This window comes from Lepeophtheirus salmonis, chromosome 7 (assembly GCF_016086655.4).
Source record: "Lepeophtheirus salmonis chromosome 7, UVic_Lsal_1.4, whole genome shotgun sequence".
NCBI lineage: Eukaryota > Metazoa > Arthropoda > Copepoda > Siphonostomatoida > Caligidae > Lepeophtheirus > Lepeophtheirus salmonis.
Genome location: NC_052137.2, coordinates 21031145 through 21056391, shown reverse-complemented (window position 1 = coordinate 21056391; position 25247 = coordinate 21031145). Strand labels below are relative to the sequence as shown.

General features: G+C 28.4%; 1 protein-coding gene across 8 annotated transcripts in view; it reads right to left on the bottom strand.

Annotated features, from left to right (window-relative positions):
* LOC121121727 (cell adhesion molecule Dscam1) overlaps positions 1-25247 on the bottom strand; it is a 414757-nt gene that overhangs the window by 51724 nt on the left and 337786 nt on the right. For all 8 annotated transcript variants that reach the window (XM_071889819.1, XM_071889818.1, XM_071889821.1 and 5 more), the window contains 4 exons: positions 20847-21122; positions 3817-3976; positions 3649-3754; positions 1590-1777 (listed from right to left, as the gene is read on the bottom strand). In XM_071889819.1, coding sequence (XP_071745920.1) covers positions 1590-1777; positions 3649-3754; positions 3817-3976; positions 20847-21122 — 730 coding nt within the window. The remainder of the gene's footprint in view (positions 1-1589; positions 1778-3648; positions 3755-3816; positions 3977-20846; positions 21123-25247) is intronic.

Below are 25247 nucleotides of genomic sequence, written 5' to 3'. Positions count from 1 at the left end.
TCCCTGGACTACAAAAAATACACAACTTCTCAATCTCGTTGAAGGTCATATTTATTTTTTACAACTCTACTCTTACATATATTTATCCTTAAATGAATAAATCACCTGACGATGATAATCTTAACTAATCAACTGATATCACATAGTTCAATGTATGTATGAAGAGATAATATCATATTTTCTTTCATTTCTGTTCCCTTTTTTTACTCCCTTCTTAATCTTGACATCAATTTGTCATATTAAAATTATATATATCCATGTATATATATATATATATGAAAAATTGTGTTATGAATTTATATATAATATATTTTATCTTTGATTAGAATAATGACAAAATCATAGAAGAAGATAAAATATATGAAAATTCTCTTTCTTGGACCATGTATAAAATAATGGATGTCCCAAGAATATGTATTTGATCATGATTCTATGTAGTTGTATAAGGACTATTAACGCGATGGCCGTTGCTAAAAATCAAAAAAAAATTTAAAAAAGGACAAGAGAAGATATATTTATATTTTTACTAATTTATTCCTTCATTATCTGTACTAGTATATTAAAGTACAGTGAATAATAAGCCTGTAAATAAATATTATATATAACTAAGATGTACCCCTCCTTTTTTCGTCATTAAAACCATATAAACACCTGTTTATATAATTAACAAAAAATATTTCACTGCAATACAACATTATATTAATTTACCTATATAATATGAAACTTATTTATTGTTATATAGGAAACAATACTTATTTATCATAATATCATTTTAAATTGAATTAAAATATATAATCCCATATATTGATAAATTATTAATATTTTTTTCGACCGAATATCTCAAATTGTCCGTCAGTTAAATGGTCGTTCGGCAAATGATCCTATAACCGATTTCTGTAACTTTTTTTTAAAACCCTTAATTTAAATTTTTTTAAACCCTGGAATTAAACCCTTGCTTACCAAACTTTCTTATGAGTGTGTTATAAGGCGTCCGCAGGAGATAGGCTAAAGGGGATGTACCCCCTCCCAAATTAGTAAATTTTTGCTTTTATTAGAAAATTTGATTTAAAAAAAAATTCATATTTAAAATAAATTTTTTTGTGAAGCTGTGGATTTTTGGAATTTGAAATTTTAATATATTCAAAATGAAAGTTATTTTTCAATATTTTTTCCCAAAAAGATTAATTTTATTTGAACACTTATTCATTTTTGAAATTATTTTCCCAAAATTATAATATTGTAATTTTTGTTTCCAAAAATTTAACATACTTCATTAAATTCTCATTAAAACCAAGCCCTGGAAAAAAAATAATGCTGATTGCCTTTCATAAATGTCTATATAAGCAAAATCGATCAACCTTTTCAAAATTGTAAACATTACTTTTTAAATGAACTTCAAAAAATAAATAATTTTCTTTATTATTATTATTTTAAATAATCAAACTTTTATTCCTAAATTTAAACAAAACCTCAACTGTAATAATTTTTGCATTCGTAAACTGAGCAGATAAATAATGAGTATCTAAAAAATGTATTTTTAAAGCAATACCCAAAATCCAATTATATGTATTCGTTATATATTTACTAACCTGCAGGAATTATATGAAAAACGCATGGATTCACTTGTCGTCCAAGAGCGTTTTTTCCCCAACACATCAAAGTTCCATAATCCATTTCACCTCTAGGAACATATGTAGCAACACTGAGGGACCCATCAATAATAATGCTCTCTTTTGGGAGATCCTCTGCATCAGAGGATGTAGAATTAAATTGCCAACTAAGAAAAGAAGAAATGTACTATTTGTTCAATGAGCATACAAAAATACATGCAATATTTTATAGTAAATTCAAATATGACTTAATCAAGCATTGTGTCAAATAATTCACCTCACTATAAAATGCATTTTATAATTTAATATCATTAAGCGTTCATATAATATATTTATAAAAATCATGTACTACCAGCTGTTTTAAACGTATTTTGAATACTCAATTATTGTTTTGCTATCATAATTACGTCAACTAACAAGATTTTTAGAAAATATATATATATTTTTTTTATTGATTTTCATAATTCTTTATAAATTTTTTTTTAAAATCCAAATTTTTGAAAACAATATCAAAAATTCATAGAAATTCGTAAAAATTTAAAGTTTTAGGAAAGAATATTCAAAATTAACTTTCAAATATATATTTCTTAAAAAAAAATCTATAGCTATTAACAGAAAATTAAATTTTTGGCAAAAAATTTCAAAAATTCATTGCTTGTAACAAAAAGTTAAATTATTTTTTACCTTATTTTTAGGAAAACAAAATACACCTATTTTCGTTTAAAATTTTTTCATCCTGTCTAAAAAAAATTATAATAAGAAGCAGAAATATCTTAATTTTTCATAGCCGCCCCCCCCACCCCAAATGGATGCCCCTGAATAAAAGATAATGCTTCAAGAAGGTTTTTACATTTAATTTAAAAAGATCTGTCGTAATAATAAGATTTCCTGATCATTCCTAAAGATTCGACTGTATTTCACTTTTGATCAGTATTATAATTTTAATTGGTGGTATTATGATAGTTAATATTAATTGAGTATTTACCCGTTTTTTTATGTGTTCAATAAGATAGTTTTGGTCTTTATGGAAAACAAGTGATTAAAGTATTTTGATAATGAGGATGTGTTAATCGTATTTACAATTTCTTTTAAAATTTAAATATAAAATATGTTGAATAGTGCAAATAAAACCTTAATTGAAGTAATAAGTTCTTCTTATATAAGCATAACTAAAGTAATTAAATTTGCAGATAACATTAAATAATACACATATGAGTATTCTGCTCTTAATGTGTTTCGTTTTTTAACCTAGGTTTGTGATATTTTTTAATCAGCTAATTATGCAATCTGATGGGTATTTTTAGTTCTTTTACAAGATTATTTTACTTATTTTTATAAAAAGTAACTGTTTATTAGATTTAACATGTGTATATTTATCAAATTAAGGATTTAATGGTTTATTATTTTCTAGCAAAGGGTGGCCGTGTTTCAGGACTGAATGAAACATTGGTTTTATTTAAAATCAAAATTTATATAAAGAAATTCATCAAAGACAACAATATATACAACATTTTGTGTCCTCACCCTTGAGAAAAACAGGACCTTTCCAAGTCAACTCCCACCATTAAGTGACCTTGGTTCTTGTTAAAATACATGGCGAAGCAGATTATTAGAAGTAATTATATTAATTTTAGGAATTAAAACATATTCCCTTTTGACAGATCCTGTTAAGACGGTAGCCTCAAGGCTGTTCGAAAAGTGGTTTGACAAAAAACATTTGCCATCACAAACAAGTTTGAGATTGTCAGCAAAATTTCCTGCATGTAGGTCAACCAATAGAGAGAAAAAAATAATTTGTTATTTATGTTTAAAAAACAACAACTTTTGATGACCTCAGAGGCCCATAAATATATTATAGGAACATGCTTTACTACTTTTTACATCTACTCCCTAGATTTCATAATGAAATGTTATACCTTTTTGGATTTTATGTATGATAACACCAAAAATAAACTTATAAATATAAATAAGATTTATTCTGCGGCTCTTGTTTTATGAATATTAATTTTATATATATTAAAAATATTAAACAACTTACTGAAAGGAATGTGGATCTGGATTTCCATCAACGTGGCATACTACACGTGCTTCCTCATTCCTACCTATACCAATACCTTGTCCTTGACGAGAACATACTGGAATATCTGTTTAGAATAACGCAAAATATTCAATATTATGTACATTAATAGGAATGTTATTTACTCACAATGAACATCCAACTCCACAGGATTACTTCCACCAATCCCTTCATCATTTGTAGCCATACAAACATATTCCCCTCTTGATTTACGGTCCACTCTTTGAATAACCAGGCTATGCTGGTTAATGATAATCCCCTTTTTTGCATCTGCTAGTAGAGTCACTCCCTAGTAAGCAAATTGTGAAATATAAATTATACATTAATACAAAGTCAATCATTTGCTGAAATTGATTGAGTAAAGTTTTAACCATTTAATTATAAAACAAAACTGCATTAAATAAAATAATTTGAATGTTAAAAATCATGTACTAATGGTTTACTACTCTTATCCACATAAAGAGATATATATCCTTATATAACTTCATTACTCGTATGTAATATATTTGAAGCTCAATTAGCAGATTTATTACATATTTATATATACAGAAAGACGGATATGTGTTTGGACGATTAAAACTTGGAAAAAGTTGTTCCTATAAACAAGCGACAAAACACTTCACCTTACTTTTTCAGTACAACTTATTAGTAAAAAAATAATTCTAACTAAATACTAGCTGATAAATGAATGTCTAAAAAGCGACACAAATTTTTTCTCACTTTTGGAGCAAGAAAATGTAGCTACATTCATCCGCAGATTTACTATGTAATGCCCATTCCAGAGAAGGAGATTAACCGCACTTACCACATCAACATTTATCAGCTGAAGGCTAAGATCAAGCTTGCATGGTCCAACTTGTCCAAGGACATCATCCGTGTCAGCTTTAATGCTGTTCTTAAGAGATTGAATTTAGGCCAAAGGTGGTTATATTGTATAAAATACATCAAAGTATATAACTTTGAAGTACCTCTTAACAAATTTAAATAAAATTTATTTTTTGTCAGACCAATGGTTCTTGAGTTTTGATTTGTTTTATTAGTGTAAAAAGATATGAGTAACCCCTTGTATGTACATGAAGTAACTGTACTCATATTTATATGATTTATTAAATATATCAAATAATATAATTACTTACAAAAATATAATATATATAATAGCTTTATAGATAGAAGTTACTAATATAATGAAAAAAACACAAATAAAATGATACAAATGACCATAAAATGTATTTAAAATTAATTGCAGATTTTCAATTAATACTTAGTATATTTTTTTAGTAGGATTCTTCATGAATTTCAATAAACATGGAATATTTTTTAGTTTTTATGCATGTGTTCTTTGTAAACAATACTAGGGATGGTGAAAACTTAGAGAAAATTAACCGTTTTAATAAAATGAGGGGGAAAATGGATGGTGCTATCATTCATTTTTCGTTTTCGTTCATTCCTTAATAGATCATTGTGATGTTAACATCCTTTTATATCTAAATTAGGAATTCTGTACAATTTTTGTGGTATTTTTTAAATATATTTTTCTATATAATAGTAAAATAATAATAAATCTGTAAAAATATAACTTTACAATATTTTCCCTGCACTGAAGCTAATAGAAGTGTCAAAGGTTCTCCACTGTACCATAGCAGTAATACAGTATATTCCTCCAAAATAGTATAAGTGTCCATTTTTCTTCAAAAGGTCATAATTAACTAATACCATATGTTTCTCTCCAACTTTCTCTTTGCACTCTACGAAATGCCCATTCCTTGCTATATGTAGTTTTATGTCATTTTTGACTTCTTTTACTTCATGTATGAATAGTATACTTATTCCTTCTGTAATGATTAATAAGGTTTGTGTTATGACTCTGGTTCTGTATTGTACCGAGTGGTCCATTAAAATGTGACAATTTTGAACTTTGAAATTCAGGAAAACATAATTTATTAATTAACAATAGAATTTCCAAAAAAAGAATACTATTAATAGATGTTCCCCTGAGCTCTCTAAATCATTAATGTAGCCGACCTTATGATGGTTCCAGGCGGCGGAGGAAGGCCTGGCACCCACTGCGGATGTAGTGTTCTGTTGTGGCGTCTCAGTACTTGCTGACAGTGGCTTTGAGAGCCTCAGTGTTTGGATGACGGACACTGCAGTCCTTTCCCTCGACATGCACCCAAAATGTGTAATCGAGGGGTTGGTATCAGAGCTGTAGTGGGGGTGTCTAAAAAGTGTCAAAAAGAACTCAACAGACTCATTCAAAAGAGTCTTACAACAGAAAAATGGGGTTCTTTCATTGCTGGAATCTAAAGTGGCCTCTCCAACCTGAGAAGGCGCTTTCCACCCGTGTTTAGATAGATCTCTGCACAGTCTTTGTGTGAAAACCCTAGATCTCTAGCATGGGTTCACATGGACTTGAAAGGATTGGGGTAGGCAGTTTCTTTAACTTCTCCGGGTCCAGTTTGGCTTTTTTGACGAAGCCTTTCTTCCTTTTCAAAGTTTCTGACTAGTTGACGCCATAGACAGTGGTTCTGCAGACGCCAGGTACTTGGAATGTGCAAATAGAAATTTGTCGATTCGGTTCAAGTGTTATTTTCTCCAGTTGTACATAAGCCATACAGGTCAGGTGTTTTTTGTTTTGTAAATATTTTTAATGCTTTAATGTATCGAAATATGAATCCATTTAAATCACTCAACCTAAATTAATCATTGAATTAGTAAGTTTTCAGATTTCAATGGACCATCAGATAGACTACCAGTTTATATTTATTCTATTCATATAGTATTTTAACTTTCAATTAATATTTGGTTCTCTTGATTATCGCCCTGTAAACAAGTTTAGAATCATAAAAAAAATTAACGTTATATTGTATATCTAAAAATCTTATAACAGTTTCAATTATCGAAATTTAAAAATTTATTGCTGTGGAGGATTTGTGGACATACATGCAAGTAAGAGTCATTTTTAAATAATTTATACATATATATATTCATAATACAATCAGTAACAGAGGTATATTTAATAAAATCTATAAATACCAAAATTCTAAGAAAAATACAATAAAAAAAAAGAAATTTCGGTTATAACATTGAAAATATTTAAAACCCATATTACCAGCTAAATTTGAATAAATTTACAATTTCAAAATGTCGCTTATAATGTATATACCTATATACGAGTATATTGTTGATTTAGAAAAAAAAATGTCCAAATAATTTATGTTATAGCTAGAAAATATAATATATATTATTATTTTAACTTCAAAAAAAATATGCCAATGGACGAGGGAACCCCTTTTTATAATTGCAAGCTAAACAGTGTCTTTTATTTCAATCCTATAAATTTTTTTTTTTTTTTAAATTCTCAAAGAGATAAAATATAATTATAAAGTAATCACTAGTGCGTGAAAGACGAAGAATAAAACTGAAGATTTGTTGTAGAGTTATATGTGTAAGCCCTTGGTGGACTCGGAGTTAAGTTAAGGATCGACATTGTAGTAATCACTAAGTATATCCTTGCAGATAAGGATTGTGATTTATGTTTAGTTTCTATATATCATAGCTGCTCGAAGCTAATCTAAAGAAACGTAAAGAAACCTAAGCTTCTCTCCTCTCAAACATTTTTAAAATAGTCAAGTTAACAAGGTAAATTTTCTTTTGTTTTAACACACTGGCCGGTCATATTTCTTACAACTATTTCTATTAAATGGAAAAAAGCTACAATAATATTATTTTATTTTATATATTTTCTACCAACGGCAATAATCAAAGTCCACATATTTTAAAATTATTATTCTTAGTAAAAGCAAGATAAAATAAAAATTTTGAAATTTAAAAAATAATCTAATAGCGCAAAGGTAACAATTAACAAAATAAAATAATCCATAATGTAAATTATATACTTAAACATCGCACAATTTTTTTTTCTTTTCTAAAAATCGCTTGAGGTCTGCCTGACGAAAGACTAGAGGTATATAATTCCAAAGATCCGCCGATATATAATATAACTATGCTTGAAAATATCTATTTTTGGTTTTGAGAGGTTATGAACAGAGGCTTTTCTTTTGTGAAAGAGGTAGTCTTTATTTAGTATCCAGATAGGGAATGTAAGTTTAGCTTTTTGTTTAAAATTCGGTAGAGCGTAATAACATCATTATGGCACGTTTCTGATACAGAATAATGAGGCCAAGTCTTTGTATTTTGCATGTATAGTTGTTTTTATCTCCCAATGAAGGAAAAAAATAACCATAACCTAGCTTGTATATTTTCCATGGACTTAATCAGGTAGTATCTGGTAGGATCCAGATCTTAGATCCGTACATTAAGATCTGGAAGACATAAAGTTTATAAATTTTGACCATGAACGAAAGGTTACGAGTTTTGAAACTTTTTTTAATGACTCCCTAGTATCGATGGTTCTTCCATATAATGTGGTGGATATGCTTCTTAAATCTCAGATCACGGGAGATGTAAATCCCTAAGTCTAAATAATCAGTAATACAAGTAACGAAAAATATATTTTTCTAACTGTTCAGGATAGGTATAATATGACCATAGTAGTGATGACTCAATTCTTGAAACTTTTTAGCATAAGCTAAACATGAGCACTGAGCAGACATTTTTATCTTAAAACATGTATATATACATAGATAAATAACTTGTTGATACGTACATTTTCTATTCAATTTTAAGAACAATGTATGTTTGTACTATTGTATTGATATTTATCAATCTTCAATGTCATATCTAAACCTCAGTTAAATATAAGTATGTATGTAATGTTGGCAAGTTTATGTTACTTTTTTTTTTTGCTTCTTCTAAACGCATTTACATAATAAGTATATGAAAGAACAAATAAAAAAAAGATAATCAAATTAAAATGAAACAAGAAACTTTATCTAATAATCATAATACATCTTCTATCCCATTTTGAAAGAAAAAAAGTATTATTCTTAATGTCCAAACATCACGATGTGAAACGCTATAGTAAATGAAATGAATAAATGTACATTGTACAGATACATAAACAAGGGAAAAGATTAGATATTCGAAGACTGCAAAATTAGAAATCTAAATAGAAATATATATTAATATTACTAAAAGAGATGTTTTTAGCCAATGGCATACAAATAATAATGTGAGCAACAATAAAAATAATTTCAAGGAATGTTAAATTAAACTGTTATAACCCCTTTTATCTGATGTCTCGTTTACTAAATATATGTACAAAAAAAAAAAAGGGCTTAAGGGAAACTTTTATTATCTTATGACCCTTTCTTATCCTCATCAGGGATAACGAGAGACGGGAAACATTTGAATTTAAAATTATATAATATGTAAATAAATTGATATAAATATTATCTTTTCTACGAGTCACTATAAACTAATATCACATTATGAACATAAAATACAATAAATTGGCAATGAAAGTATTGATATTGAGAAAGTGTGGGTTAGAGAGGAGGGGAAAATAGGCTTGAAGTCAATTATGGACTTAAATTTAGGGATACACATTCAATTAAAGGGCAACTAATTGGTGATCGGTAAATGCTGCTTATTACGTTTTGTAGTTTAGCTACTACTGGTATATGACCAGTAGTGTTGGATCGGTCTAAAAAAGACTAAAAAGAACTGCAGATCTATGAGTCCGGTTCTAATAAAATTTGTCACTCCTAGGACCGATCCTTATCGGGTTTTATGGTAACTACAATAGCTGAAATGGCTTAGCAACTAGCTATGTTCTTGTAGTTGTTCAACATAACCTCTTCTAAGAGTCAAGTTACATGAAGTTTAAGGTAGGAAGTGTACGGCTAGAACTTATTATTATACGTTTTAGCTATGATTTATTGCTTTCTTCCGTTTCAATCCTATTTATGAGTGAAGACGAACTATACATATAATTAGGTCCGTAGGACGGACATATATGCCCATTGGACCGTTGAATAGTAAGAAAAATCAGACTGATAAAAAAAAGACTGATTAGAAAATCAGACCTAGTACCGATCAAACACTAATGAACAGTGATTTATACTATATGTTCCGCTGGTATTAAATATAAAAGAAACAAGCAATGCACGTGGTCACTGAAAGTTTGAAGAATGTTTTTAAAGAGAGCAGTTAAGCTTTCATGACATTTTATTAGATCAGTTGCAAGCAGTCGTGAGAGGAAATAAATAAACTCAAATCCCAAATTTAATGTATTAGATAGCAAGAAGATATAAGCTGGAATTATTTTGATGTTGATCTTCAATTCTACTCTGAGTCCAGCAAGGACTTACACTTATAACTCTCAAGCAAACTCCCATTGTCATTCTTTGTCTTTCATGAGCACACGCACTAGTTATTACTAATTACTAATAGTCTTTTAAAATTAAATAATTAGCTTAGGAAAATAAAATATCTTCTTCCGATTACCAACTAGAAAATAATCTTACTATTGTTAAGTTCATATTTAATGAAACTCTATCTGATTACGACTAAAGTCAAGAATAACAATTCTTCTTCTATATCTTTATGCATGACCTTTGCTTTATGGATAATCTGTTAACATTTTATATTAAGATCATACACTACATTTTGAATAATAGTCTTTAATTAAATCATAGTTTATGTAACAGGGGATGTGCAGTGATCCGTATCTGCTTGTTCCAACTCCTAAAAAGTAACTATGTGAGAGGATGTGCCAGACTTGGGTATTGTTTTGCACTGAGATGATATAAGTATTACTGCCATTTATAGGTCTTATTTTAACTTTATTTAGTATTTACTAGTAAATTAATAAATAATAGGCTTATTAATCGGTAAAAGGCGAAAATGAATATCGGTCCATGCTTACTTCATATTACGATTTTTTTAGATATGTCAAGATGTCACAGAATGTTTATCTATAGCAGAGATTCTCAACAGGGGGCCCACGAGGGCATTTTATACGGCCTGTAGAAGTTGTTTAATATCAATAATAAATAATAATTTATTCTCGACTTGATCAAAGATTTCCAAACTCCGATAATTGTGATGGTGTATTTCAACTGTTTAAGTATTAATTTCCATCCCTGCCTAATGGTGTATGGAATGGGCAGGTTTATTAATTTGTAAAAAAATACAAATGTTACTGGACTGCAAGTCGACTTGATTTACCTGTAATCATTTGAAGACTTCAAGAAAATGTTTAAGTCAAAATTTTCTACTGAAATTTTTTGGATTGGATTGTCATCAGGATTTGAGCTTCTAAAACAATTTTGTCATCGTATTTTTGGAATGTTCGGATAAACTTTGTTTTACAAGTCTGTTTTCTCTTACATTAATGTGGTAAAAAATAAATATCGAACTAAACTCACTAACGAGCACTTGGATCAGATAATGAGGATTGCCCCAATCAGTCTGAATGTGAACTTTGAAAGGATAGCTCAGAATTCACGGACAAATTACAGTTATTTCAGCTATCATTCGTATAAATGAAAATATTCATATATCAATGGCTTTTATAATCCAATGTTTCATTAGTGTGACACAAGATCTAATTTTGCTTAACCTTCGAAAACTCTTGAGAACTCCTGATCTATAGTTTAGACTCATATTTGATCTATGACACTAATTTGCCTCCAATATCAGTTTTCAAATATATTAATTTTTTTATATTAAAAAAAACTTCCTTCGTCAGTATTATTAAGATCGAATAATATTTTGAAGGATATTTACAATTTCTTTTGTACTCAGGAAAAGCTCTCAATTATTTAAAAAAAATAATGACAATGTATCAATAAAACATTTATTTTGTATTTTGCAAAGATTTACATGCTCTTGAAATATGTGAATGTTTCTGACAGAATAGGTACCTAGGTAATCATTTCATTTCAAAATTGACGAAAATATCCTTGATAAATGGTTGGTTGTGTCTATAAAGTAGTCATAATCTTATTTTATAGTATTCATTTCATGAAAAAGGGTTCTGACTGAAAATAAACTGGCTCAAAAAGATAGAAGTTTACTAGGGCGATATGAGTGATATTTTGAAATATAAAGAAAACAATTCGTAAATGACGTGTTCTAAAGGTTTTTATACAAAAAAGAGATAAGACATTTATTATATTTTTAAATTTATCCTCTTTGTAAGTTATTATTTCATCTTCGTTATTCAACAACTTGAATTCGTTAGTAAATGCAATAACAACGACTAACAACAATGATTATAAATGTACGTCAGCATACTTGTATTTATTTAAAAATTGAATTTTGTAGATGTATAGGATTCATTCTTGCAAATGAAATCGAAAAGAGATAAAAACACAGATAATTAACACCCGTACCTTTCCCTTCAAATTCTAACGTAATTACATACTCTTATTTCAGCATCCTAAGAAGAAGGATTGATCCTTTAAAAATGATTTCTTCTTACAAGATATTCAAGATCAATATATGTGCATTGATAAACACTTGAAAAAATTTCCACATTTTAAGTCATTTTTTTTTTATTAATGATAATGTGTTTTTTTGAATTTTGATTTTTTAAATTTTATGAATCCAATGTGTGAATTAAAAAATAAATAATTGTTTATTTTAAAGTTTTGGTAATTGTGGCCATTAACACTCTTTTTTTTCATCTTCTTCTATTAATTCAAAATCTCAAAAATCAGTTATGTTACAATGCTTTTGTTTTTCATTTCACTAAACCTCGGTCCGAATGTGAAAAAAAAAAATAATAATATTTGGGAATAACTCCTAAATTATTTTCAGAAAGCACCATCGAAAATTAAATATTGAATAATATGATAAATAATTACGTTAAAGGAGAACAAAGAAAAAAAGTACATTTGTATAAGAAAATACTTTTAATAGAATGGGGATTTCTAAAGACCTCATACAAGTAACGGAAAGTTAATTTAACAAATCAAACATAATCGCAAAAAATAATATATTGTGGAAAAACATATATATACAAATTCAATTACGATAAGTACAGAAAATATCAAGATTGTAGAAAGATTTTATACACATTCATGTAGGTAGTTATTTATAGTTGAAACACTCTATAAGTTTTAATTTTCGAAGCTAGGTGAAGAAATCAAGATGCAATAATGTACGTATATATGATAAAAATATTCGATTTAAGGGTATTTTAATGTTGATACTTAGTTATATTAAATGTATATACATTGTCAGTGATGCTAATTGAGAGTATTTTGAGCATGTTAAAAAAAAACTGAAAATCAAAATTGGAAATTGCGCTTCCCTCCCCCTTGACAATAACTAACATTGCAAAGTCAAAGGGGTTAACATCATATAAAGAAAGAGACCAAAAGTGCCTTAAATGGTTTTTGCACAATTCATTTGAAGTGTTTGTAGAAAATGTCTTCATAACCAAAGTCATCACATTATCAGTTATATACTAATCGTGAGCAATCTGGGCATACTCAGAAAAAAAACCAAAAATAAACATGTTGGCCCCAACAATTTGATTTTTTTTTTGGATGAGAGCAGCTTAACTGACATGAAGTGCCATAGATCAGCAACAATCAGCTGTGAAGAGGGAGGACGGAGAAAAGGAAGTAAAAAAGGTCATCGGAATGAATGACTCTGATGTCGATCCTCAATTCTACTCCGAGTCGAACAATGACTTACAATTATGTATCTGCAACAAATCCTCAGGATTACTTTCATTCTTTTTAGAGCTCACGCAAATGTTCCATCCGGTTTCGTATGCATAATGACATGTTGTACATTGTTGAAAAGTAAGTTCGAAATGAATAATAATGACAACAGCTTAGGAAAAGAAAATTTAATCAACAAAAAAAACAGCCGAGCTAAGAATGCAACCGATTTTCATCTTTAAAACAAAAATTAAGAAGTAGTGAAAACATGATTTGATAGTACCCATTTTTTTAAATGATTTAATAAGTACTTTTACATTTTTAGTATTTATATAAATGTGGAATAAATAAAAATTGACATCAGACATTTCCAATATAAATGATATTAACAAACTAATGAAGGAAAAGCTTTTTTAAGCAAAAATGTCTTTAATCTTTTTAATTTTCTTATTTAATAATAATTTCAAATTTAGATTATTACTTTGGTTGATGTATGTACAAATTGAAAAGAAAAGCCAATTAATTAAGATACATTTTTCTATACATATGAGTTCATCATCAATCTTTTGACTTTCATGAAATTTAATAAATAAATCAACAGTGGTTAGGAATCATCAAACTTCCCACAAGTTGTGTAGAATAAAATAAATTTATACATGTAAGAAACTAAAGCTAATCAATCTTTTTTTCAAACTTAAGCGTTTACAAAAAAATACTTTTTTTTAAATTGGAATATTTAAAATATTTCTTCTTTCGTTCTTATTATTATTGTAAAATAAAACTAAGAACTTTTTAGAATTATATAACTTGATGATCATCAAAAATTTTATTATTCTATATCATTAAATTTTCTTTTTTAAACGACCATTATGGTTTATTCTATTGAAGGTGCATTTTCGTACATACTTGACATGGATTCGATAGATAAGACTCTTCGAATCGACTCATAACCGAAAGCAATTTTATAATGAACTCAAGAAAAGCCTTAATAGTATTGACCTTATATCATAAGTATTTATTTGAAATGAGGTCAAAAGATATTGGAGAACTCAAAATGAACTCAATGAAAACATTCAAGAACTTGGAATTGTGAAACAAAACTTGACTCGACTTGGAGTTGAATTATAAGGAATTATTTGAAATTCTTACTTTTAACGATTCATTAATCAAGTTTTTTCATAGGCTAAATGAAAATATTGAAAAATATATAAAATATTGTTATAGACTATTAATTTATTTAAAAAAATTGACAGTAAAGTTTTGATTCTGCTGTATAATTCATGTTACAAGTCTACATGTGAATTACTTTGTCTTTTTCATCAACAAAATTTGCACTTAAGCTATTGTAACTATGAAAAAAGTATAAAAAAGCTAATAAAGTTTTTATTTTAATTTTGTTGATCATGTAACCAAACTTACTACAAAGACAAGTAGATTTTATGTATCTAACTTTAACCCATTAATACCAAAGTTGATATTTTTCTACATCGTTATTTAAACCAGTTTAAATATTCAATAGCTTCATAAATATTTAATTTATTTTAACTTTGTTTTTCCTAACGATACTCATGATGATTTAGATAATAACTTTTTTTTTTTTTTTTTTTTAGATGTGAAGTACTTATAAAATAAATATTAGTAGCTATATTCATAAAAGCAAGTTCAAAAATGGTGTGCTAGAAAAAGTAACGATATTTTTTAAATCTACTATTTTATGTTATACAATATATTAGAGAAATAACAAGGGGATATCGCGGTGTTACCTCACTAACACAAAAATATACAGTCTATTATAAGCTGTCGGTGTTTTTGCCTTTTTTACTCCTAATAAGTAGTAATGAAAGTCGTGTGTATTTTGGGCATTATAAAAAAAACAGAGATGGAAAATCAACATGGCAATTTGAAGAATGTTTTGGAGTAGAGCAACATCGTTGTCATGACGTTTAATTAGATCATCTACAATTAGCTGTGACGAGGAGAGGGAAATAAAAGAGGGCTTTGACAAGAATGACTCCCATGTCGATCCTCAAGTCCAACAAGGACTTAGAATTATAATCCGCCCAACAAATCCTCAAGGTTACTCTCAACCTCCATCTTTTATGGGCAAAAAAGAATGTTTAATTAGATTTTAAATATAATTAAATGTGGTACAAAAGGAGGTTCTCAACTCAGGAGCTAAATTCTAATGACAAAAGCTTAAGATTCATTCTTCTGATAACTAATCTAAAAAAAAAATAACAAACAAACAACGGGCGAGCTAAAAAAATACACACGATTTTACTTACTACTAATCAGTGTTTTGAATATTGATTGATTGAATTAACTTTTTTTAAGCTGTGACACTTTGGAATAATTATTGAATAATCCATCCATTGTTAGTAAAAGTTATCTAATCGACAGCAACTGATTTTGGGCAATTTTTCTAGGTTTTTTCGGAGAAACAATTGCGTGATACAATATAGATGGATGAATTTAAATATTTATTCACATATTTTTTAAATATAAGAGAGGTTTTATCAAATTTTGTATCGTTTGGACAAAAATTCAGAGTCTCTTCTGTAGTTTTTTTTCTTATTATTTATTAATAAGAAGGAGACACATTTTAGTTTATGTATTCATAGAATGAATGTACAAAAGATAAAAATATATACATCAATTATGAAGATGGTTTTAATATAAGTTGAATAAAAGGAGAACAAATATACATTAAGAGAAATAAAAAAGTTATTTGATATATTTTTCATATTTTAAAGTTGAAGTATTAAGCAGGTCACGTCAAAATTTAAATTTATGGCTTGTTCAATAAAAAGTGACATTTTTTGTATAAACTTGGTGGTAAACAAAATAATAATAATACAAAGAGCTACAGGGAAATAAACAGGCTAAAAGACAACAAAATACACAACAATTCACTTTTAGCATGATTAAAAAACCTATACTTTTCTCTCTATTCGTATAATTCATTTTAAATTCAATTTATGTTGTAGCTCCTGTTATATCTATGTCGTAGGTTTTTAATAAATAGTTGATTCACTTTCCTTTTAAAACCGAGATCCCCAATGAATATCTATCTGGAAGGTATCTAATCATCTATTAGTCCCAGTGACAACCAATGAAACTTTAAACATGGGTAATCAATTTAAAATTGTGTTGCTATTAGTAGTATTGGGATTCGGTCTGAAAATCCTAGATCAGTTTGCAAATATTATGATTTTTTCTTCACAGAACAAATTTGTTCCTTGAAAGAAGTTCGGTCTGGATCGGTATCATTTAAAATTCGGTCTATACCGATTATCAATATATTAAATGCGAATGACTGTGTATGTGAGGGTTTCTTTGTGTCTACAGAATTACGGCCAAACCAATGAATGGATATTGATTACACTTTTCATGTTGTTTTTTAGTCCTGGTAACATTTTTTTTATTTTGCCCATGGTGGCCTTAAAATTGTTTGTTTTTTTCTACTTCATATAAAACAAAAAATAATGATCGTAAATTTCTAAGTATTATTCGTGCTAAATGTCGATATGTATCCTTGCACAATTAAAAAAAAAAGAGATTATAAGGCTTACAAAATTAAAAAAAAGAAGACGAGAGAATTAAACAAAGGATTTTTGACAATAATATGAAAATGGAGCAAATTACAATTCAGCTCAGAATGAATATTTTTTCTTCTTTCAACCTTATACTCTCCTTAAAAAAAGTATAAAAAGTTATAAACTAACATGCAGCGAGAATAATTCTTGGAATTTTACTGTCTTTATTTTTGTCTAAAGATCTGGAATAATCACGGATAATTTATGTTTACACATGAGGGAATACAAAAGTGGTGATTGTTTAAAAAAAAGGGAAATAAGAGTCAACCTCATATTTTACACCATTCCTCCAAAAAGGGAAATAAATAAAAATAATTTCAGCTGCATAAAGGAATTACTCCATGTGTCTAAAATTCCATGGTCAGGTGTACTAATAGACCATCAACGTTCTTGACTTGATAGTAGTTTGTTTTTACAGTCAATGATAGTATCGCCGTCTTGCGGCTAGAGTTTGAAACAAGATAAATTGTTCATTAATAAATTGATTTATCTATCCCATCTAGCGGTTAAGAGTGTTTTTAGTTAGTTTGTTGACTTTAACCTCTTTAACCAACACCAGTGCTTTGAATGGGGTTGCAATATTTTTATCAATCATTGTGTAACATTAATTCTTTAAAATTAAAATAAATTACTACTTTTTTCATCATCAGAGCCATAGAGAAATAAATATATAGGAGAAAATCTATTTTGATGGCAATTTGACATTGTGAGGGAGACATATCTTTAAATATACAGCTGGGGGAAATAATTCAGGTGATATAAAAGTAAATTGGGTAGAGATGTCGCAGGTTTGATGGGTTTGATGAACAAGTTTGGAGTATTCAGCATAAACCCTACTCTTTGTTTTTTACACCAGCAGAGTTGATTAAATGATTGGCAAAAACAATACCCGAAATGAAAAAAAAAAAAAAAAAATATTCTGTGACTTTCTTCTTCTTTTCAAAATCTACTCTGTCTCTGTATCTTCTCTACTACACCCATGTTTGTTAACAACTGAAATTTAGATTAAGATATTTTTCAACTTGTTGCATCTATATATTTATTTCTCTATAATCAGAGTCATCGATCAAATGATAGCTTATAAGATTGTCATTTATATATAGGGTAGTAAGGGGATTAGTCATACTGAGTTGGTAAATAAATACGGTATCATCAAAATGTACATGCAAGAGGAATAACATAAAATAAATATTGCGATAGTTATTAGGAACATTTCCTTATGAATTGAGCTCTATTCATTGTATTGCATTCAACATATATTATATTAAAAAAAATGTTATGTTGTCAAAATTTCATGATAAGAAACTAAAATATTCAGAAATAGTTAAATATACAAAAAAAGATCAAATTTATAAATATATTTACTCAAATATTGTAATTTCACTTAGAAAATATCAAAAATTAATTATTTTTTAAGCAATTTTGTATTGGATTGTTATTGTTTTTTCAAAATTATTTGAACTAAAAGTTTACATTAAATTGCTCAGAAATTGCCACACGGGCCGTCGATAAAATTAAATACTCCATACAATTATGAATCAAGCGTTAAAAATTATTGCAAGAAAAGTTCTGGTCTGTCTCAAAATCCATATGTGAAAAATTTATCCTAAGTAATTTTTCTAAAATTACTCTTTCTAGAACTCTTAAAGGCATGGATGATGATGGAGAAAAATTTTACAACACTCTAAATGGACAAGTAATTAAACAAGTAAGTGATAATTGATATTGTATTGTCAATATTAGTTTTAAAAAAATGGCCAAATAACTGTCTGGAATTTTACTCTACTTCCGAAATATCTATATTTTTGTCTTGTCTTTATATTATGTTACAGGGTGCTAAGATCAAATCGTTATAATCTTTAAACTGTCACAGAGGGCACATTTTTCGACGTATTTAATTGAAAATTACCTTGAATTGTATACATGAATGTTAAAAAAGAGGTCATTTGATGTACTTGACTCCAACATCAATCATCGCCTGGATCCTGGCCCAGAAGGCAGTCAAGAGGTAGTTCTTTGGATTATCAGTCATTGTTTTCTTAAAGGAAGCAATACTGGGCGCGGCGATAAAATCTTTTCACTTTCAATCTAGAACTTTATCAAGATGGATTTCAGCAATCAGTTTTAATAGTCCGTTTATTTGTCAATAAAATAAAAATAACTAATATGATGTCTTAGCTACCCTAATCATCGATGTAGCTCCCCTTGGAAGCAATGATAGCTTCCGGGTCGCCACGGAAGGACTTGTACCCATTGCAGTTGTAGTTCTCAGACATGGGATCCAAGTACTGGTTAACGTTATCCTTGAGGTTGTCGATGTTGACATACGCTGTAGGCCTTGGACTCTACAAGGGTTCAAATATTGAAGTCCAATGAGTTGGCATCTGATGAGTAAGGGGACCATATTTTTTTTTCGCCCGAAAGGAAAGTTGTCCTCCAACCATTTATGGGCCTTTTTGAAGGTTTGTCCAAGCGCACCATTGTACTGGAACACCACATTCATGTCCAGGTAGTTAGTCTGGACCCATGGCAACAATTCAATCTCCGTTGGTTTCTTGCCGCTATCCAAAAGTGCGCGGACCAGAATTCGTTAGTCACATTCAAATAGCATTTTCTCAACTTCTAAGACATTTAAAAGGATCTAGTTTTTTTGTTCATTTTGGTGTTTGACCGGAACAATTTTACCCCATTCACAATAACTTTGATTTATGTAGCAAAAACAAAGTATGAAGATTTTTTCGCCGCACCCGGTAAGATATTCTTTGAGGAATGAAATGTTCGATTTATTTTAGACTTAACAGAGGTCAAAACAAAACAATACATCGGATTAAGAACCGGACTGGTGGGGGCAATATTTTTTCTCCAAATGAAGGCATAGCGGAGCTCACTCCCTTTGAGGCTAATGAAGGATCTGGGATCATCAGTTTCCAAAAAGACTAACGAATCTTTTTCACAGTCCGGATAGGGATGCCAGTCACATTTGAGATCTCCTGAATTGAAATATTCATGGTGTTGTGGACAAAAACACTGCTTCTCCTCTGTAAATTTAATTATTTTATATCTGGAGCAGCTGTCACCATGAGGTCCAAAACTTCACCAAAACTTTTTGATAAAACAACGTGTCTACTAGCAAAAAAAGAAACGCCATCAGACAGCTGCATCATAACAAAATCACCCCCTAACGCAAGTACCAATTTGATCTTTACGTCTTGTATATAAATATGGAGTTATATTCTAATTACATCAATATCTTGATCAGTCCGTGTAATTTATCCTTCCGGTATAACGAACATTTCGAGACTGTCAATCCTATAAACTTATATTTTATTATTTTTGTACGTATGTAAATTGTAGATTTTATTGAAAAATTCCTAAAAAATCGTAATATAATAAAACTAGGACTTAAGAGTACTACTGTAATTTATTCTTTGTAGATAAAAAGTTAAACTCCTGACTTATCCTTAAAATCAAGTTTAAAAAAAAATACACATTCAACTAATTTAAAAAGATATACATTTTAAATATTAAACAATAAAGTTTTTGATTTGAAAATAAACATCTTGAGAAATATATGGCTCAAAGCAGTAAATACTCTTGAATATAAGTTTCATTTTAAGGAGTTTATTCTGTTGTTTTTAATCATTTTTCAATACATATAAACCTAATTTTTCTCCTTCGGATGTATATTTTCCTTTATGAATGTAAATTGACATGTTAATCATTTCTCCTTTTGATGCTCACTTTTTAATTAATCGTTTTCAATATTAAGTAATATCTTTACTATTTGTTTTGCAATTACTAATTCCCTTGGAGGTGAATAAGAAATTTGATTAATTTTTTTGAATGCACCTCCTGTTAAATGTTGCAACAAGTGCTTTTATGTATCTCAATTAGACTCCTCTTAGTTTAAAGTATATTTATATACATCATTTTACAAAAAAGCTTATAAAAAACTCTATATTTATGCAAATATTTTACTTACATCTTTTTGCCAATCAATTTTGGTAGCTCTTGGAAATGCCTTTACTTTACATTCAAAATAAACATCATCTCCTTCTTTGATTTCATTAGGATTGAGAGATGATCCAAGGGATAGTTCCACTTCAGGGGAATAATAGACTATAAGTTCCCTTTCGTCAGTTATGGACGAATCTGAGAGCAAAGTATTTTCGGCTCTACAACTTAAAATACGTCCATGATCCTGCATACTTGGTTTGAACTTGAGAGTGCTCAACGTTACATTTCCATCATCTGACACCTAAGAAAAAAAAAGAGTAATTATTTATTCAATCCGTACACAGCAAATTTTATATACAGAGTGGGGACCCAAAACTTGACTAAATTACGAAAAACATGATTTTATGGAATTAATAAAAGACAACTCAAAACCAATTTGGGATATCTTTAAATACTATATTTTTTATGAAATATGTCCTCTTTTGCATGCAACACGGGCCTTTACACGCCACGAACAGATTGACAGCTCTTGACAATGAATGACGTATAATACTGTCACAGAGCGAATCCAAATTTGGATAAGAGTTGAGGCAGACATTCTATTCAATTAGCTCCAAACTGCAAAGTCTGGAGGGTAGAAGTCATGGCAGGAGAAGTGATAAATATTGTTGCGGCATAAGTCTTGGTTCTCCTTGGCTATATGAGAGGGGGCTCCTTAATGGACTCCTTGATGTTTAGGCAGTCCGGATGGAGATGATCTATAGGATATCGCTGCAACAGTTTTACATTTAAAGACATGGTATTAAAAAAATCTGGTTTATTTTGCTACAGCTGTTGTGAAACCTCGTAATTAAAAATAAAGAGATACAGTCGTATTTAAATGCTACTGCAAGCTTTGAGTACCCACTATGCAAATAATAGTGACTTGTAAATATGTATTTTAGGAAATCATTTTGAAAAGTGTATCCTTCTTCTTCTTTTTACTTCAATAAGTGTCAATAAATAAATATGTAAGTGTACATACATATTTATGGATAAAAGTATCTATGTGTTTTCGGGACTTTAACCAGACTTATATATATATTTATAATTTTACTGAGTTAATGCTCTCGTTTATTGCCTATTTTTCTTTCTACATACACACTAAGTCGTAAAAAGATATTTTATATATATTTATTTTCAATAAAAAAATCCTCGTTTTTTTCGTATATAAACTACATAGGTTTAAATCTTTTTGTTTATTAGTTTCCATGTGTTTATGTATTATCGTACTTTCACATTAATTTTTTATGCTTTTTTACTAAAGGAGACATTATAATATATACATTCATGTACATATTTTATAACCATCTATGTTGTATATACATATGTGTGCACATGGTCATTGGATCTTGAAAAAGATCAACAAAAGAGGATAAATGACTATGAAAAAAAGAAAGATATAAAGAAGTTCTAATAGGTATATGAATAAGCTGCAAGGTATACACTCTATTCCAATGGAATAATATATTAAGGTAGTACAAATATTAAAATATATCATTTACTAAGGTAATTGTATCAAATATTACCTTTTTCAACATACTAATTTAGTTTTTATTAACGTTCTAATTTACACTTTTTAATTAAATTATTTTCTAAAGGGTCAACACTGTTTATTTCATCAACACTCAAAAAAAAAAAAAAAAAATGAGTTACCAGTACTTTTGTTTTCGCAATTAACCCTTTTTGCAAAATATTTTTATTTTGCAGTTTAATTTAACCTGACAAATGTTACATCTTTTAAAAAAGAAGTAATACATTAAATGAAATACAAAAACTTTGAAACTGTTTTTTATTTTATTTGTTGAAATGTTCATTTGTAACATATTGTTCGTTTTTTGTTTTGGTTCTCTTTGAGGATTGAGTGAATTTTTGTTGGAGTATTAAGACATATATAAAAAGTTAAATTGAGAAACATACTATTTTGTTTGATATTGTCATTAAATATCTAATTTATTCTATAACGTTAAACAATGAATTAATATATCAAGTGTTCACTTCATAAAAGAAAATAATGACATAATTTTTATAATATTATGCAAGAACAAAATTGATAATTAGGATTATCCCAAATATATGTTTTTGTATTGCATACATTTATGTCAACAATTTTTAAATAACAATCATGATAAAAATTTGTTATTTATTATTAAAATAGATTTTAAAGGCAACTTTAATATTATATTTTTTAAGTAGGGAGCCAAAATGACTATCAGTTTTTAATTTGAATAACAATATTTGTATTAATAAGAAAAAATCTTATATAAACAAGGATAATAACTTTCCATACACTTTTTGTGTACCACCTATAGTGTGAACTGATATGAAGACTATGTTTATGTAACAGCACAATTTTAGAATTAACAAAAAATAAAAAAAAATATAATATAAAATTGAAATTCATTTGTATATAAATGTTAATGTCATTCTATTCATTAGTCATTTTTTTTTCCTTTTCTCTCCGTTTTTGGTAATGGACTTTAATATTATTATTTTTTCAACTGTCGTCTAAAACTGTTCTTTGAATTAAATTTTATAATAATGGAGGATATTTCGTATTAAACCATCTATTTTTTGAATTAAAATACATTTTGAGAGAAGGAAGATATATATTAATAATATATATAACTTTCGTATAAATGACAATAAAATACAGGTATATTACAATTTCTTAAAATTGTGTAAGATATTGTCACTTAATTAGAGAACGTTAGACCCATCATTACAGGGCACAGGTGGTAGTACATAAAAATCATATCTAAGCATCGTTAGATCTGAGATACCTATTTTCAAGAAATGTAAAGGATGACGTCTATTAAGGAGAGCAAATTAACCGAAGTCCAGAGATCTAAAGAAGCACAATTAAAATTATTTGATGCACAAATAAAATATGTCAATGATATATTAATGTAGGAGACTCCAAATAACTTCAAAATTAATAGGAGTATGAAGACAATAAGGGAAGTTGCTGAAAAATTTAATTATAAAACGGAGGAGATTTTGTCATTAATAGATAAATAATCTCAGAGTTTGAAGCCAAAATGGATAAAACCATTCATATAAAAATAAGATTATTAGAAATTGAGGGTAAAGTAGACAATATACTGAAGCGGCAGTGAAAAACATGAAGAATCTCCTCGACAAATATAGGTCTAGAAATTTAAATTCATATTAATTCAGAGATGAATGATTAGAATATAGAAATACACTGCGTGAGTGTGAACCTTATCAAATTGTTCATGGTCAAGACCTTCAAAAAAGGTCCCTACAGATAAAATAACAATGAAGAAAACAATAACAATATTAAAAAGACGGTGGAAGATATATGTTAAAAATCAAAATCATATTACGACATCTATTCTAATAATTTAATGAAATGAATAATATAAAGTAAAGTCCAAGTACAAAACCCAATTACAAAATTAAAGGACAAAGTTGGAAGAGTAATTCCACGGAAATCACGAACATGTAAAATTTATAAGGGAAACGGAAAGATATATCGGAGGATTAAACGGTTCTTAAGAGTCGCCACCCAAAGTGGAAAGACCAAAGAAGCCGACTCCGAATATACCAAATAGTATAATAAATATCGATAGCGACCCCATCAGAAGAGTATCATTTAGGATATAACTTCATCAACTTCAAAATTGATAAAAAGGAGCTCAAAACTCTGAGTAGGATTTGGTTACATATTTAAAAGTTTTCTTTTCCAATTTCCCAATAGTACATATATTATTTGAAAAAGCAAGTGACTGAAGCTTTTCTATGCCAACAATAGTGAGTGGAGTATACAATTAAAAATCTTGTATATTATGTAGAGTTATATATACATGAAGTATATAAAAATTAATAGTGCGTAGAAATTAAAAAAAATATACACATACATTTACAGAAATTAAAACTCCTCTCAAATATTTTTTTGCACTTTATTAAGAGTATTATATTACTATTACATTCATTAAACTCTTAGAAGAGTAAATAACTGCAAATATGAAGAAATGAAAACAAACACTAAATGGGAGGAGGAATTACTTGTACTTGAAAAAATAAAGCTTAGGAATACCAAGAATCAATCGTTTGTATAAGGAAAGAAAATAATCAAATTGAACGCATTAGGCCATAACAAAGCCAGTCCTTCTTTATGAAAGGAAGATGAGCAGAAGACATACCAAGGTCGATCCAAGACGCTATTGATATAGATAAGGCATCACTTTGGAAGGTCCACAATGATGCTTGTGGACTTTCAAAAGGCCTTCGACTCCATCTCCCATAAATATATACTGTCTCAGGTAAAAAGATTAGGGTTCCCCCTGAAAATTATTCATATGATAGCAGCTATATAATAAGATACTCTTCTTCTAAACTTAGCTCTTTGTCTGGGTAAGAT